At 40.2% G+C, this 16,467-nt stretch overlaps 1 protein-coding gene and 1 pseudogene across 2 annotated transcripts; one reads left to right on the forward strand and one right to left on the reverse strand.

Annotated features, from left to right (window-relative positions):
- Positions 1–3,078: 3,078 nt before the first annotated feature.
- LOC131253324 (protein trichome birefringence-like 3) lies at positions 3,079–9,964 on the forward strand. 2 transcript variants are annotated; one of them, XM_058254285.1, is made up of 6 exons: positions 3,079–3,332; positions 3,812–4,031; positions 7,595–7,766; positions 8,470–8,669; positions 9,041–9,199; positions 9,557–9,964. In XM_058254285.1, the coding sequence occupies exons 1-6, from the start codon at positions 3,167–3,169 to the stop codon at positions 9,888–9,890; spliced, it is 1,251 nt and encodes a 416-aa protein (XP_058110268.1). In that variant the 5' UTR covers positions 3,079–3,166; the 3' UTR covers positions 9,891–9,964. The 2 variants fall into 2 exon arrangements, with proteins under 2 accessions (XP_058110268.1, XP_058110269.1); XM_058254286.1 differs by having other exon boundaries at positions 3,080–3,332; positions 3,833–4,031.
- A 35-nt stretch (positions 9,965–9,999) lies between these two features.
- LOC131254258 (asparagine synthetase [glutamine-hydrolyzing]-like) overlaps positions 10,000–16,467 on the reverse strand; it is a 103,505-nt pseudogene continuing 97,037 nt past the window's right edge.

A 16,467-nucleotide genomic window follows, 5' to 3' on the forward strand; every position in this document is an offset into this window, starting at 1 on the left:
TTGTTAGGAAGCAAAGTACTCTTTAAAGGATGAGATGTTAATATCATACAAACACTCGTCCTGCCAACTTGCGTTACAGGTTCACCGGCGGACACGGATTCGGTAGCGACCCTTCAACTACCGCGACCTTGTTACTCGTCGGTGCTGTGGATCCCACCATGATGTATGTGTTTTATCCATGCGGTCTATCCCTTTTTCCATCTCATTTTAAGGAATGAACCTAAAAAATGAGCAAGTCCAAATCTCCTGTGGACCACCGCACAAGAAACGGTGGTGATTGAACGCCCACCGTTAAAAACTTCCTAAGGCCGACTGTAATCATGTTTATTTTTCATCCAACCTGTTGATTAGGTCACACAGACCTGGATGAAGGGCAAACACAAGTATCAGCTTGATCCAAAACTTTCGTGGGCCTTGGGAAGTTTTTAATTGTGTTTGTTCAATCACCCTTATTTCCTGTGGCGTGGTTCACCTGCAATATGGACCTATTTAATTTTTAGGCTAATGCACTAAAATGAGGTGGAAAAATGATTGGACAGCATGGATAAAAAAAATACATCATAATGGGGCCACGGCACCGATAAGTACCAGCCTCGGTATTGGAGGGGTAACTACTGAATCTGAGTCAACCAGCATGGGACGGATTGCGTGTTACCCCCGCCACAGAGGCATCTTAGTGTCCGGGGTTCTGTGAGGCCATAAAAATGTGCGTGACAAATCCCCTCCGACCATTTGTTTTTAAAGACCACAATAAGACAGGATTGTAAAAATCAGGAAGATCAAAAACTAATGTGGGCCATGCCAGTGGAAAGAGTGGGAATTGAACGCCTGGCGGTGACAGAAGTTTTGTATCAAGATGATATTTGTTCCTAAGTTTATCTTATTATTAGTAATTCTATTAACAGTTTGGATGACATATAAACATCACAGTCAGCTCTAGGAACGCTTCAATAGCGGATGTTACTCGTTCACACTGTTTTGTTGGTGTAGCTCACCTGAGTTTTGGATATCCATTATCTTTATCATCCTGTCCTATTGTGGTCTTTCAAAAAGGATGGACGGAGTGGATTTCTCTGTGAACCCCACACAGCACCGGGCACTAGATATATCTATGTGCCCCGAGGTCACAGACCATCCGCTCCCTACCAGCATGCGTCGCTCCATTAATACCCACACGCGCTGAAATGGTCGATGAACGGAACCGTACGTCCATGTTTTGGATTCTACGCCACCTTAAGAAGCTTTTGATGAGATGAACGGAGAGCACGTGGAATTAAAAAGGAAAAAAATATTAATGGTTCACATTCAACTCCAAAAATCAAAGGTTAAAATTATATTTGAAGCATTATTATCATCATTGCACATGGCTCATTTGCAGTAGCTAGGGTGGTTCCAATCATTTTACACCTTTGCACGGGCCCTATGATGGCGATCCTTGACTGGCGATGCGGGCCCATACTTTTACAAGTTGACGGCCAATCACCAAATCGAGTGGCTGCGAATGGATGGGAAAGGACGTGGATTGCCTGCAAAGCTTTTGCCGGAACTTCATGGGGGCGACCCACTGTAATGTTTGTCAGAAATCCACCCTTCATCCATTTTATTAGATTATGTTAGGAGATGGGCACAAAAATATGGCAGATTTAAAACTCAAGTGTGCTACGCATCAGGTAAAATGAGTAGGGAAATGCCAACGTGACTTAGGGATGAAGAGTTATACTCAAGCTAAAACTTACAATAAATAGTAAAAATGAAGTTAAAATAGGATTTCGACTATGGATCTAATGGTATTTCACAAATTTGGCGTGGGTAACTTTGCATAACCGGGTTGGGTGGATAAAACAGCTCATCCTACTCCAAAATCATATATCGTACGTCCGATAGCTCATTCCAATTTGCAAGATACATCCATTTTAAGTCTGATAGTCTGGATCACCTCCGCTTCCGATCGAGCCTTTGTCTGATCTATCTTGCCCATGAAATTATCTGCAACCTGCTCTATATCACTACCGTTGAAATCACCTTAGAGTTTGATAATGTTTAATGTTTATATGTGATCCATTACAATTCATAAGGTCCTTTGGACTAGGGATGAATTGTAAAGAGTGGCCTCCCAAATGTTTCAATGGTAGACATTCAATCCTCACCTTTTCACGGCCGTCAGGCCTTGTTTGGGTTTTGGATCTACCTCATTTTTAGTCATGCCCTGACATAATCTATCAAATGGGGTGGATTCCTCGCACCCTCAAAAGACTTTCACGTGCAGGAAAGACGAAATTAATCAACGTTAGCTAACTATTATCCTTATTTTTTAAGTTTACGTTATTAATATTGAGTTGAATAGTGTTGAGTTTCTGAGTCAAGTTGACCGGGCCGAACATCGAGTCAAGTGGAGTTTTAGAATTATGCTCAATCAGACTCATCCCTCCTCAGTAAAGTCGTGACTCAGCCATGTCAATCCATATTTTAATTCTAACTCATTGCATCCAACCCGACCGACACGGTTTGACCCGTGTCATGGCGTAGGCAAAACTAACTCGAGTGTGTAAGCAGGATAGGGTCAGCAATTGCAGCTACACGTTTCCTTATCCTTAATTTTTAAGTTAATATTTAGTTTTCGAATCAACTCGACCCATCTGAACATCGAGTCAAGTGGAGTTTTCGAACTATGCTCAATCCAAATAGTCTGTCCTGAGTCAAGTCATGGCTCGTCCATGTCAGATGTGACTCAGTCATGTCAACATCTATTTTTAATTCTAACTCATGCATCCAACCGGACCCTGACTCGGTCTGACCTGTGTCGTCACGTCCTCAAAACTAACTCAAGCGTGTAAAGGGGATGGTGGTAGCAATTGCAGCTGCAAGTTTCCTGGTTTCCTGATCTAACTTAATGAAATGGATCAGATGAAGATTGAAGATGTTAACATAAATGAAGATGTTGGCATTCCACCTTTCTCTTTCTAACACAGTCGTTCAAACCATCCATTGCAAACACAAACTTTAACTTCACCCCTACTCTACAGACATAAAATGCCCCACAACCCAAACCACTTTCGTTTTTTATTATTATTTTTTACCTTCCCACCTTACCCACTTCCTTTCTCTATATCCTCTTCTTACACCTCAAACGGCTCCATTGGACAGTCGTCAATCATCGATAACAACCATGATGAAACCTTCCAGGAGGAAAGTCCCCCTCTCGATCGTCGCCGTTATCGTTTGTGCATTTGCATTCTCTGCAGTGTTGTACATGGAGGATATTGGCGCTCTCACCCGCACTTCCATACTTAAAATCACACCTTGTTCCACAATTTCTAATGAGGTGGAAACAGGTAATTATCCTTCTCTTCTCCATTGTTCTTCTAAGGGTGCTATTATATATGATTGTCCACAATGGATTTTTGGACGACCTTGATGTGGTGGGCCACTATGTCGATTGGAAAAATCTAACCATCAAATTAAGAATCCCTTTTTTGACTTCTGATTGAATGGCTTCCATACAGTATCTATATATAGATCATCAACATCATGGCCCACCAAATAAATGGTTCTGATCACTGGAAATATATAAGTATCCATCTATGAAGTTCCAGGAGAAACTGCCTTTGGTGGGACATTAGGCATATGCAATCTTGTATCAGGTCCAGATACATCTGTTAGTGCATGTAACTCTTTGAAGAGCTTAGTGCATGGTTTTAAGACTCTGTGTAACTCATCTGAGTTGACTGGGACTTAAAACCATGCATGCACATTTCTCTTTTCCCCTACTAAATGTGATGATTTGGGTATGAACTGTGGATGTGTTTGATAGAGGAGAAAACTGATTCTGCAGTGGACCAAATGACTGAGTTTGATCCGGACAAGTGCGATGTGACAAAAGGGAGGTGGGTCTTCAACATTTCATCTAAGCCGTTCTATTCGGATCGGACGTGCCCATACTTGGACAAACAAGTATCCTGTAGGATGAATGGACGGTCGGATGGTGATTATCGTTACTGGGAATGGCAGCCGGATGAATGCAATTTGCCAAGGTAGAGAACCGTTGCATCAGATTCTTCCATTTTATGAGTAAGCGATCGTGGTGGCAATGCACATTCCTTCGTACACAGGCTATAGCTACCTTCTTAACTGCATGATATGATTTACGTTGGGTGGCGTGGTGCTATTGTTAAATCTGGAATGTTCATCTGGTGTGCTACATTTGTTTTCGTTGTGCCTGAAAATCGGTCTGGCCTGTACATCAAGTGGGCCTACCTGATGACTAGACCAGCATGTTTTTCGAGCCACAACGCATACGTAGTGGGCCCACATGATGCCCATAACCGATATTACATACGTTGCATTGGACTCGGATTGCGTATTGTAGAGCACTGCACTGACGTGGGTATTGTGTCTAGGTGGAAAAGCTCTGTGGGTCCCACCATGATGTATGTGTTTTATCCATGCTGTCCACCCATTTTGCCACTTCATTTTAGGGTATTAAGCCAAAAGGAAGGCAGATCCGAAGCTCAAGTGGACGATACCGTAGGAAGTAGTGGAGATTGATTGCCTGCCATTGAACACTTCTTGAGGGCCACAGAAGTTTTGGATCAAGATCATAGTTGTTCTTTCCCTTCATCCACGTATTTGTGACCTTATGAACAGATTGGATGGAAAATAAAAATCATGATGGCCCTAAGAAGGTTTCAACTGTTGACATCATTATCTCCACTGCTTCCAGTGGTGTGGTCCACTTGAGCTTTGGATCCACAATATTTTTTGTTCTCATGGGTTAAAATGATCTATCAAAATGGATGGACGGTGTGGATAAAAAATATACATCATGGTGGGGCCCACAGAGCTTTACCACATATACACAGTACAAACATAGGTGATGTGTTCTACACTAGGCAATCCAAGTCCCATTGCATTGGTTTTGTAGTATGGTTTTAAGATTTGGAGGATGGCTCAGATTCAGTAGTTGCGGATCTGGTTCAATACCAGGAGTCACCCCTAACTCGGGCTAGTCAGCCCCATTCAATCCCGATTCAGGCGTTTCATGACTCAGGGCTGAACAAGTCTATCCGAGTAAGTCTCTTAACCATGCTTGATAGCTCTAATTTCTCCTAGACTCAGCTCAAAATTCACCAATAAGTCTGATTCGGTTGAGATTTGATGAAAATCATCAAGTTGGTTTACTGACTCAGTTGAGACTCGACGAGTTGATTTTCTGAGTGATCAGTTGACTCCACACCAACTATGTTAACCATTTCTTAATAACACCGTATCCGAAGTTGTTGAGGTTCGAACTTACAACTTTGTAAAACATCCAACCACCATATATCTTGCTTATTATTAGTATTTTAGGCCTATTTGGTTGCAACAAGTATCATGAAATCTCATTATTAATCAGTGGGGCCAACCTACAATATGGACCGTCAACCATGTGAGGCCCACCATCAATGTGGGGCCACCTTGGATGTTGGTTGCTCATCATGCCGAACATTGAATGTGGGCCATTCATCATGCAGGGCCCACCTTTAATGTGGACCATCCATCATATGGGGCCCAACTTCGAAGTGGGTCGTCCAATATGTTTGGCCCTCTTTAGATGTGGGTCATTCATCATTAGGGGCTGGCCTTCAATGTAAATTATCGAGGTGTAGGGCCCACCTTAATAAGGATCATCCATAATGTAGGGCCCACCTTTAATATTCACTGCCATCACGTAGAGCCCACCTTTGATGTGAATCATCCATTGTGCAGGCTGCACCTTCAATGTGAGCCGTCCATCATGCGGGGCTCGCTTTGAATGTGGACCATTCATCATTAGGGGCCAACCTTTTATGTGGATCATCCATCATCTGAGCCCACCTTCTATGTCCATTGCCCATCTTGTGGAGCCCACCTTTGATGAGGACTGTCCATCATGTGGGCCCACCTTCAATGTGTGTTGTCCATCATGTGGGGTTTGCCTTGGATGTGAGCCATTCATCATTAGCAGGGGCCGACCTTTGATGTGGACCATCATTATGAAGGCCCATGTTAATATGGTTCATCCATCATGTGGGGCCCACTTTTGATGTGGACCATCCATTGTGTGGGCCCCACCTTTGATGTGGACTATCAGTCCATCATGTGGGCCCTCCTTTGATATGGACCATCCATTACATGGAGAGATGACGGGAGAGAGAGAAGTAGAAAACTAAGAAAGTTAAGAAGGAAAAATTTTATGGAAATAAGTAACTTTTATCGCAAAAATTACTATCACAATGGTGCTTAACAAACTAACGTAATTTTTTAAAGTAACTTATTAAATTAAATTAAGTTTTTTTTTTTATATTATTTTATATTTTTATATTTTTTTATTTTTTTAAAAGTTACTCATTGGACAGTCTCCAAAAAGGCTCTTAGTGGGATAGGCTACTAAATTTTAGTTGGGCCAGCTTGGGCCAGGCCTGTCTATTCCAAATTACATGATCTTTAAAACAGGTAGGACCACCTATGTTTGTAACGTAGTGGGTGCATGAATAAAAGAGGAGATCACCATCTTCTTAAAAATAGCTCATAAATTTACAACATGATAAAAATCTCTAAAAACGAATATATATATATATATATATATATATATATATATATATATATATATATATATGGGAACGCTCGACCTCACGAGTCCGTCCCATGAGGACGAGCTGTGTGGGGCCCATCGTGATGTGTTTCGAACATCTACCCCATCAGTCAGATGCACCATTCCATCGTGGGCCTAGGTCTCAAAAATCAAGTCAATCCGTGACTTTTGTGGGCCACACCATATACAGAAGTGGAGAGGGGCTGTGCACCATTAAAACATTCATAACCATTTTTTGGGCCCACCGAGATGTGTTTTGCAAATCCAGCCTATCCATTATGTGTGTCCCACTTGGATGAGGGTTCAGATCAAGTTTCAGACGCATGCAAATTTCAGGTTCGCCCCACCAAGTGCTTTTATATGTTTTAACGGTGTCTTCACATGATTTTAGATGCTATGGCCCACCTGAGTTCCGTATACGGCTGATTTTTGGGATAGCACATAATTTAAAGGGGACCCATCAAATGCACGGTGTTGATGGTCGACACGCATCATGGTGGGGCCCACACAGCTCGACCTCGCGGGAGCTTATCGTGAGGTGGAGGGCATAGTACCTTTTCCCTATATATATATATATATATATATATATATATATGAATGAATTATTGCTTACCCCAAAGTTTAGGTCTTACCATATTTTATTTAAAGGCACGACACGAATCCAGTTCCAAGTCAACTTACAGGTCATGTGGTCAGGCTGTGGCCAAAGTGTCAGGTCCACAGGCTGGGCTCAGTCTGAAATAATGATCCTAAAAATTAGACAAGGAGAGGACAGAAAAACCTTAGCCACTCCTATTGAAATGGCTAGTTTGGAAGGATCATGGTCTTTTACCTTGCACATTATATATGCTTGCTTTTATACATATACATACATACATTCTACGGTATAAGATTTTGCGATCAAGGCCACATGTTGCACCTCAATGTTGAGTTTGAAAACTACTTCTACATAAAAATGTTAAAAGGAATGAATATCTGTTACAGGTTTGATGGTGCAGTGGCCTTAGAGAGGCTGAGAGGAAAGAGGCTAATGTTTGTGGGAGACTCCCTCCAAAGAGGCCAATGGCAATCTTTTGTTTGCCTGGTTGAATCTCATATACCTGAAGGCCAAAAGTCCATTCGACGTGGTCGGACTCTCACTGTTTTCAAAGCCAAGGTATTATAGACGACGGAACGTTTACCACACTAGCAATTTAGACTTTGTACATCTGAAGCATCCCCATGAATCACATATTTGCAAACACAGCTTCATTTTTATAATTTTATTAGCCACTAATTAGTTTTTTTGTTGTTAATTCTATTAGAACAAAGGCATTGAATGTGAACAAAACTGAAATTGTCAAGAGGTTTTTCTGCAATGCACTTAGCCAATTGGTATTTAAGTAAACACATGATCATAAAAAAAGATTTGGATTGAAAGGTCCAAAGAGAAGTGCTAGTGAAAGTTTACAGTTGGAGAAGTTAGTGGGTCCTGGTGTGAACATGTCTCCACCCAAAAATGGGCAGGTTCCACTCGCGTGGTGGGCTGCATGTATTTGAGAATGATTGACGTGCAAGAAAAGGATGGCCTTTGTTCTATATTCAAACTACATTTGTCGCCTATACGATGCATGAATCTTATTGATTTTTGGGCCATGGCATGCTCACAGTGGTCCCCTCATGATGATTGGTCCATATCATATGCACGTGTGCAAAGCCAGCACATGTGCTCCTCTCTTTAAATGAATCACCTAGTATTTCTCTCGTTTGAACTTTAATTTTTTGTAATATTCCCCACTACTATTGCATTGATTAATTTTAAGCTACATGGTCAATTATTTTTAATATAACGCTAACGGCTTTGTTCGATGCACTTGTAGGAATATAATGCTACGATCGAATTCTATTGGGCACCTTTCCTTGTCGAATCCAACTCCGATCTCCATGTTATACCAGACCCCAATGATAGAATATTGAGAGTTGATTCCATTCGTAAGCATGCGAAGAATTGGATAGGAGTAGATATCCTTGTGTTCAATACATATGTTTGGTGGATGAGTGGTCTAAAGATCAAGAGCCTGTAAGTTCCAATTCCCCACCTTCGAAAGTAATTAAACATGTCGCATATCATTAAAAACTTAATTTTGTAGAAAGCTAATTCAAATAAAATTGTCCTTTTATAGAAAATACTATGGCATTCAATGGACTAGCATTTGGACTAGGGATAAAATCAATTGAGTTTGATAGAGCATCCAAATGGGCCGGTCCAAATGATAGATTGTCGTAGGATTAACTACTTCAAGTGACATCAAAATGCTCGAACAAGGTCCTTGGAAATTATTTGGAGGTGTATAACATAAATCATTTATAATTTGAAGTTCTTTTTTATGCTATTATAAGGTAATGATCTCAATAGAATAAACTTGTGTATCTATCATATGATGAGCATAGGTGGGGTTCCTTTGCGAACGGAGAGGATGGATTCGAGGAGTTGGACGCACCCATCGCTTATAGGTTTGGTTTGAAAACATGGGCCAATTGGGTTGATTCGACTGTGAATCCAAACAAGACCAGAGTCTTCTTCACTACAATGTCACCTACCCACATGAGGTTTTATCCTTTTTCTTAATCATATACACTAATATTGCTTTATAGAAAAGTAATTTTAATGAATTCAAATAGATACAACAATGTAAAGTTGTGTTCAGATGCTCAATTGAATTGAAACTCAATCATTCAATTCATTGAAGTGGAAATGGTCAGATTGGGGCTATCCCAAATTACTTTCATAGTAAAGGACCATCCACTAAATCGACATTATAATCGTTGCAAGTACAGTTTAGAGTTTGATCATCCACAACTTGCTCATTTCTTCTGACTGAAATTTGCGCTAATTCAATCGAGTTTGATTGAGCATCCAAACACAACCTAAAATTATCAATATCCTTATGAAAACTCTCATTACAGAAGTGCTGATTGGCACAACATGAAGGGGATCCGATGCTATAATGAAACAAGGCCAGTCTTGGATAAGGGATACTGGGGAAGTGGTTCTGATCTCCGGATGATGAAGGTCGTGACGGATATCGTTAATAGAATGAAGGTCCCAGTGTCTTTTGTTAACATAACACAACTATCGGAGCACCGGATAGACGGCCATACATCAGTTTACACTGAATACCAAGGTAACGTCCTAACAGATGAACAAAAATCAGACCCGCAGAAATACGCAGACTGTATACACTGGTGTTTGCCTGGAGTGCCTGATACATGGAATCAAGTCTTTTATGCCTACTTGTAAACAAGAAGAGAATTCATTGTTATTCATGCATTGATGAATTTCAATTCAAATATACATAGAATTCCAATCTTGCATGTGCAACCTAACTGGTTCAGATATACATGTGCTTTTTTGTTACCACCATAACAGAATTTCTACCATTCAACAAAATAACTACACCTCACATTTTATAAACAATTACAATATAGTATACGTTTTAGAAGTTCATTAGCTCATGATCGTGAGGCCCGGTGTGTGTACTTCTACCATCTTCGACTTTTTGTTAATATCCTTAACAAGAATGTTCCCATTAGCAACAGTAGAGGGTAGTCGATCGTAGGCAGATCCATGGATACCCAAGGGGGCCCTACGGTTGTTTGACCACTGAGAGTCCCACTCGACGGCCTTGGTTGTACTACAAGCTACAATTGGACCCCTAGGAACTGTTAATCTCGCTGATTTCTGCAATGCAAAACAAAGGTTAGCTATTAATTTATATAATTTTAAATTATCTTAACATACAAATCTTCATATAATTATTTATTGGTTGGAGTTAATCACCTGCGGCAAGAGCCTTTCGAATATCATTCTGTAGTAGTAGGCTTCTTTGGTGGTGGGTGTGTTATGTGGAAAGATGTATTTTACAGTAAGCATCATTTTATCTGTCACTTAAGATATGAAACAAGAAATTAGATGGATGGATGAATTGATGTGAGATGGGCGTATGGATGGAGAGTGTACATGTTCGGCTGCATGGGCTTTCAGTCCATCAATCCAACAATAGCCAACACCATCTCTGAACTGCTCCTTTTGCCTATAGAGAATATGCTATATAATAGAAAAGAGGCCTTGTTAGTCGGGTTATTCAAGTAACTAGTATATAGTCATAGAGATAGATGTTCCTCCAAACCACGTGTGATGAGTTACCACTATATTCTACATCATATATGTGCAAGTCTACAGATAACAATCAACCAATTGAGTCATTCAATGATATCAGATGAAAGCCATGGAATCAATAGGAGAGCATTAGGTCTAATTAGTATTATACCTTTGGAGAAGGATTTTCTTCATCGTCAAAGGCCTTCCTCAACACCTACTTCTCAACACTTCCAAGATCTAGTTTAATCTGATATGCATTACACAAAATAAGACACAATGCAATTAAAACACCTTGAAGAGTTAAGAAGATCAAAATGGATAGGTTATTCTCATGTCTATAAATTACATTCCAAACTGTATTTGGAAGTAATGAAATAATTACAACCTCTCTACATACCATCTTCCATTCAGGATTGATATCCATTGCAACATTGGTAAACCCTTTATCTAAAAATGGCACATGAGTCTCCAAGCCCCATGCAGAGGTTGCTTTATTAGCTCTCAAGGACTGGTGGAGGGCCTTGATCTGCAGAGAACAAGAATATTAATGTATCTATGATACCAAACTAGAAAACTATAACAGCTTGGGTTGTTGGAAGTAAAAAGATACATGATTCTAGCATTCTCCAAATGCATTAGAAGAAAAAGGAACCTTGCCAATGTGAAGAATTTCGAAAATATTTTCTTAATAATTAAGTCAAAGGAAAAACTTCTTAACTGAAAAAAAAAAAAAAAAAAAAAAAAAGGAAAGGAAAGAACATCACAATTAGGGAGGATAAAAGCAGAGTTTTAGACAGTTTATGATTTGGAGATATTGATACATTGGGCCCATTTGGATGCTCATTTGGAAAAAAATTGCAATGATTGAATTAGAAATAGAGGAAATAATCAAATTGGAGGTAAAATCATTTTAAGATGTAAGGAGACCTACCCTCGGTTGCAATTCTATGCATTTAAAGTTGAATTTGAGACAATTTGACATATTACTTCACTCATTATGAGTGTGGGGCTTATCCCACTTTGGTCATTTCTGATTTATTGAATTCAACTACTGCAATTCCATTCAATTGAGCAACCAAAGACAACCTTAATATTGGATTCTGTATTCAAAGAGTTATACATGTATTGTAGATATTTTTGTTACGCAAGTGTATTACAATACAGTCACAGATAATCATAATCATCCACCAATGTATACCTTATGACATGTCTCGTGGTGGAACTCCTTGCTGGGTGCCATGTGAAAATATAAGTAACCTCCAAATATCTCATCAGAACCTTCACCCAAGAGGACTATCTTAACTCTTCATGATTTAATCTTACGAGACATAAGAAACATGGGTGTACTCTCCCTAATGGTAGTCACATCATATGTTTTGATATGGTAGGTAACATCTTCAATAGCATCAATACCATCCTGCCAAACATGAAACTCTATGAATTTTCACTTCATGATACAGAAGGCATGGGCATTATAGAGTTTTGTGAAACTCCCACCTTGATATCTCTGTTGTACTTGTGGCAGTTTTGAAAAGTAATTAGGACCATGGATTTGGGAAGGGGATGTAAATAATCACAAAAAATCAAAGGGACTCAACTGTGGAAGCCATCCAATAAGTGGACTGTTCAAGAGATGGATTGCTCAATACGTCACAATCACTGTACATGTTTGACATTGCACAATGATTGAACCGCTTTGAACTTCTATGATGCACACAACATGATTGTATTTCTCTAGAGACATTTTAAATTCCAATACCTGGGCAGTAAAGTGAAACTCATAGTGAACAGTTCAGATAACCTGAACCCTAAGCAATGCACAAGTGACAATGCAAATGAGGGGATTGTTCCCTTAAAATTTTGAGACTTTAAGAAATTATTATAAAGGAATGTTTTTGAACCTCAGGGCCAACACAGAAGGAATGGAGTTTGGCTCCCCATTGCTTTGCAGCCTTCGTTTTTGACAAGTGACGTGCCGTAACCGCTTCAACTAAGGATAAATCAATGCCTTCAGATAGTAAGACACTAAAAAGTACATCACTCATCAGTCTCTTAGTCACAGCTTGTGAAATTTCAAATGTAAAAAGGTAAGAAGTGAGAATTGCATTAAACAAAAATCATGAGATACAAATGATAAGAAAAGAAAGAAGGAATAAGAAACATGTATGGAATTTGTATAAGAGGCATTATAATAATGCTTGATTGAAAGATTTTTTTTAAAAAAAAGTTCAAATAGAGGCAAGGCCCACCTTTTGGTAACCAATGTCTGTAATCTGATGAGCACTATCAATAAATGGATTCCTACAAGGACTTGCCACATCAGATGATTCTATCCATTTGTTGAAAATGGACAATTATAACTGATGGTCTACATATGACAAAGCCTGATCGGATTATTACATTCATCTATGAGGGAGATATTTTGGGTATTTCCTGTCCATCCAAGGCCACCAAATCAACAATTTGGATCACAAAAGGTGACTGACATTTTTATTGGGTTAAGCTTTTGTTGAGTTATACATGTAATGATAATAACAACAACAACAACAACAACAACAACAACAACAGCAACACAATTTTATTTCTCATGCATTGCATATGTGTGAGTTTTAGTAATATCACATCTTCAAATGCCTTTCTCAAACCATTAGGTCATATGGAGTCGATAGAATAGCTTCTATAAACCAAGAGGGGTCGTACCATCTCTGAAAACCACCTGCAGTCATTTCAAATAAATATAATTACCATTTTTCTTAAACATGACTCAACAATCAATCTACTCAAAAAAGCTCAACGGGCGCAAAGCAATTATCTTCTCTGCTGGAGTATAAGTGACCAGGAGGTAAGCTCTCAAAATGTTTGCAATCGGCATTCAGTCCTTTAATTTCAGATGAAATCCAAACAGAAGCTGTAAACAAAGATAAATGATTAACAGAAAGAGAAAATTGATTTCAATTCAGAATTCTAGTTTAAAATTTTTAAGTAAATAGTAATAAAGCACAAAGTAAGGAATTGAATTACGAATGTTCTGTTTATCCATGAAAAACAGCGAACATGATCAAGCATTGGAAAGAAGGAAGCATCCTCAAACACTAATTACATTCCTATAAACTATTACTAGAAAGTAACATAATCAAAATTTGAAGCCCAATCATTCATATGAATGCTTAGGAATGAAATTACATTCAGCTTTTGTTCACTGATCAAGATTAACGTTGTAATTCAATTCAAAATTTCAAAGTTTGTCCAAACAATTATAGAAAAATAATAAAAATAAGACTACTATCGAAACTATAGAGCCACTTGCCATTGAGTCCCCAACCAATATATAGAGACGTGATCCCAATTGCATCTCGAGCAACGATGAAGCTATTGTCACGAGTGTCCAACACCACAAATGAGAACATCCTATCCAATATGTCCAGAAAGTCCTCTCCATATTCTTCATACTAGCAAAATCATTTCTAAGTTAATTATAGAATGGGAGCTAAAATTTATACAGAAAGATTTTTATTTTTATTTTTTTTCCTTTCAGAAATGCCCTAATGAAAACTAAATGAAAATATTTCTAAATTTGAAATTCATTTATGAAGTCTTCTAGCACTAGATTTTGATTGAAAGGCTCGACAACCAAATTCTTGAAATTGCACATCAGCACTACTATTTTTTAAGTAAATGTGTTTGTAATATCAAATAAAGGTGAAAAGAAACACTACTCAAATTAGTAAATGTAAGGCCTGCATCCTAGTCTATACCATTCCTTAGACTTCCGCAATTATCCCTGTTGAATTCCGGCAACCTACGACCTGTAATCGGTGTTTGCGCACAACCCTAAGTCGCATCCTGTGGATCAGAGTCGACTCGGCCCGAGACTTGTATCCTTGTGACCGCACCGTCGCCGCGGTTCCAACGCCGCGTCTTGCGCACCGATGCGATCCCAGGCCAGGAGTTGTGGGCCCGTGTTTATTTCGAGAAAAACACCGCGCATTATGAATCCTGAGAGAATCTCTACCCAATCTATCTAATCAATCAATCAATCAATCACAAGTTAAGTACAACCCATCCATCTCTTACCGACAAAGCATGACACCCATCTCTCTCCCATTCCCAAAAAGTCAACCAAGCCTATACCCTCCTTACAACACCCATTCCTCTCATCTCATCCCTCGTACAACACTCTCTCCTCTCTCATTCTCTCTACCATTTCCCAAGTTTCTATGAGAGGAGAGTTCTAAGGAGAAGAAGCCAAGTGTAGCCCACTTCCTACCCCAAGATCTCACCATTGAACCCTTCAATTCTCATCATCCTCCTTCAAAGAGGAAGCATAGGAGCTCAGGAGATCAAGGAGCCTAAAAGAAGTGAAAAGCGGTGGGTGTTCATAGCACTAGATATTGATTTTGATTTAGGGTCCACATGATTTTTGGGGCCCATCTTAATGTATGCATTATAATTGCTATAGGAGCTCATAGTGGCGGAGCTTCTCTGCTACACGTCTCTCTCTCTCTCTCTCTCTCTCTCTCTCTTTCCCATCTTTTGGCCCACCATGTTGTATCTGACCCACGCCGTCCGCGAGATGGGCCCACCTTGCTGGACTGTCCAGTAGACGGCCTTGCTGCTTGTCCGTCTAGACAGGCCTGCATGAAGGATAACACAAATATCAGTTTGGTCCAATAGGTGGGCCATGCTGACGTGGACCCCACCTTGATGCGTGATTCATCCACGATGTCCATTTGTTTCATCCAGACCGTCTAGCTATTTGGACGTGGTCGTGGACCACCGTGATATATGTATTGTATCCCATCGTCCAATCCCTAGACGATGGGAAGCTAATTGGTTAGAGTACCTCACACTAGCTACGTAGCTGCTATATGTGACGTCAGCAAGTTCTGGGTCCCACATGAGGTATGTGTTATATCCCAACCATCCATCTGGATAGTGGGAACCACGCAGCTATGTTGCTACATTGACGTCAGCAGTTCTTTGGCCTGATCATAAGGCATGTGTTATATCCCAAGTCGTCCATCCTTTTTTCAGACGTGGGACCCACCACACTTGCTACACGTGTGGGGTGGGCCCCTACCTTGATGATGCGTTGTACATCACACCGTCCATAGCTGGACGGTGCTATGTGGGGCACACCGTGATGTATCTGTTATCCAACCGTCCGTCCGAACGGTGAGGCCCACCTTGATATATGCATTCCATATGCACCGTCCGTCCTCTGGATGGTGCTGCTGGGCCGACCATGATGTATGTGTTTTCAGCCACACCATCCCTCCATGGGACCCCCTCGATATATGTGTTGTATCCATCTCATCCGTCCAGATGGGCTGGACATGGGCCCATCATGATGTATGTGTTTTATCAGAGCCGTCCAACCCGTGGACTCCACAATAATGTGTGCGTTGTATATCCAGTTGGCGGGGCCCACTTCGTAATGTAATAGACCCATCTTGATGTATGTATTGCAAGCACACTACCCATCCCTTGTGCCTAACCTATGGGCCCTTGTGTGTGGCCCAATATGATGAATTTGTGGCCCATTTGATGAGGCCCATTGTGATGTATTTGAGGCCCATGAGTAAGGCCCATTATGATATATTTTTGGCCCACCTAGTGAGGCCCATTGTGATGTGTTTATGGCCTTTGATGAGGCCCAATGTGATTGTATGAGAGGCCCAATGTGATGTACATATGGCCCATATGATGAGGCCCA

This window comes from Magnolia sinica, chromosome 8 (genome assembly GCF_029962835.1).
Source record: "Magnolia sinica isolate HGM2019 chromosome 8, MsV1, whole genome shotgun sequence".
Classification (NCBI taxonomy): domain Eukaryota; kingdom Viridiplantae; phylum Streptophyta; class Magnoliopsida; order Magnoliales; family Magnoliaceae; genus Magnolia; species Magnolia sinica.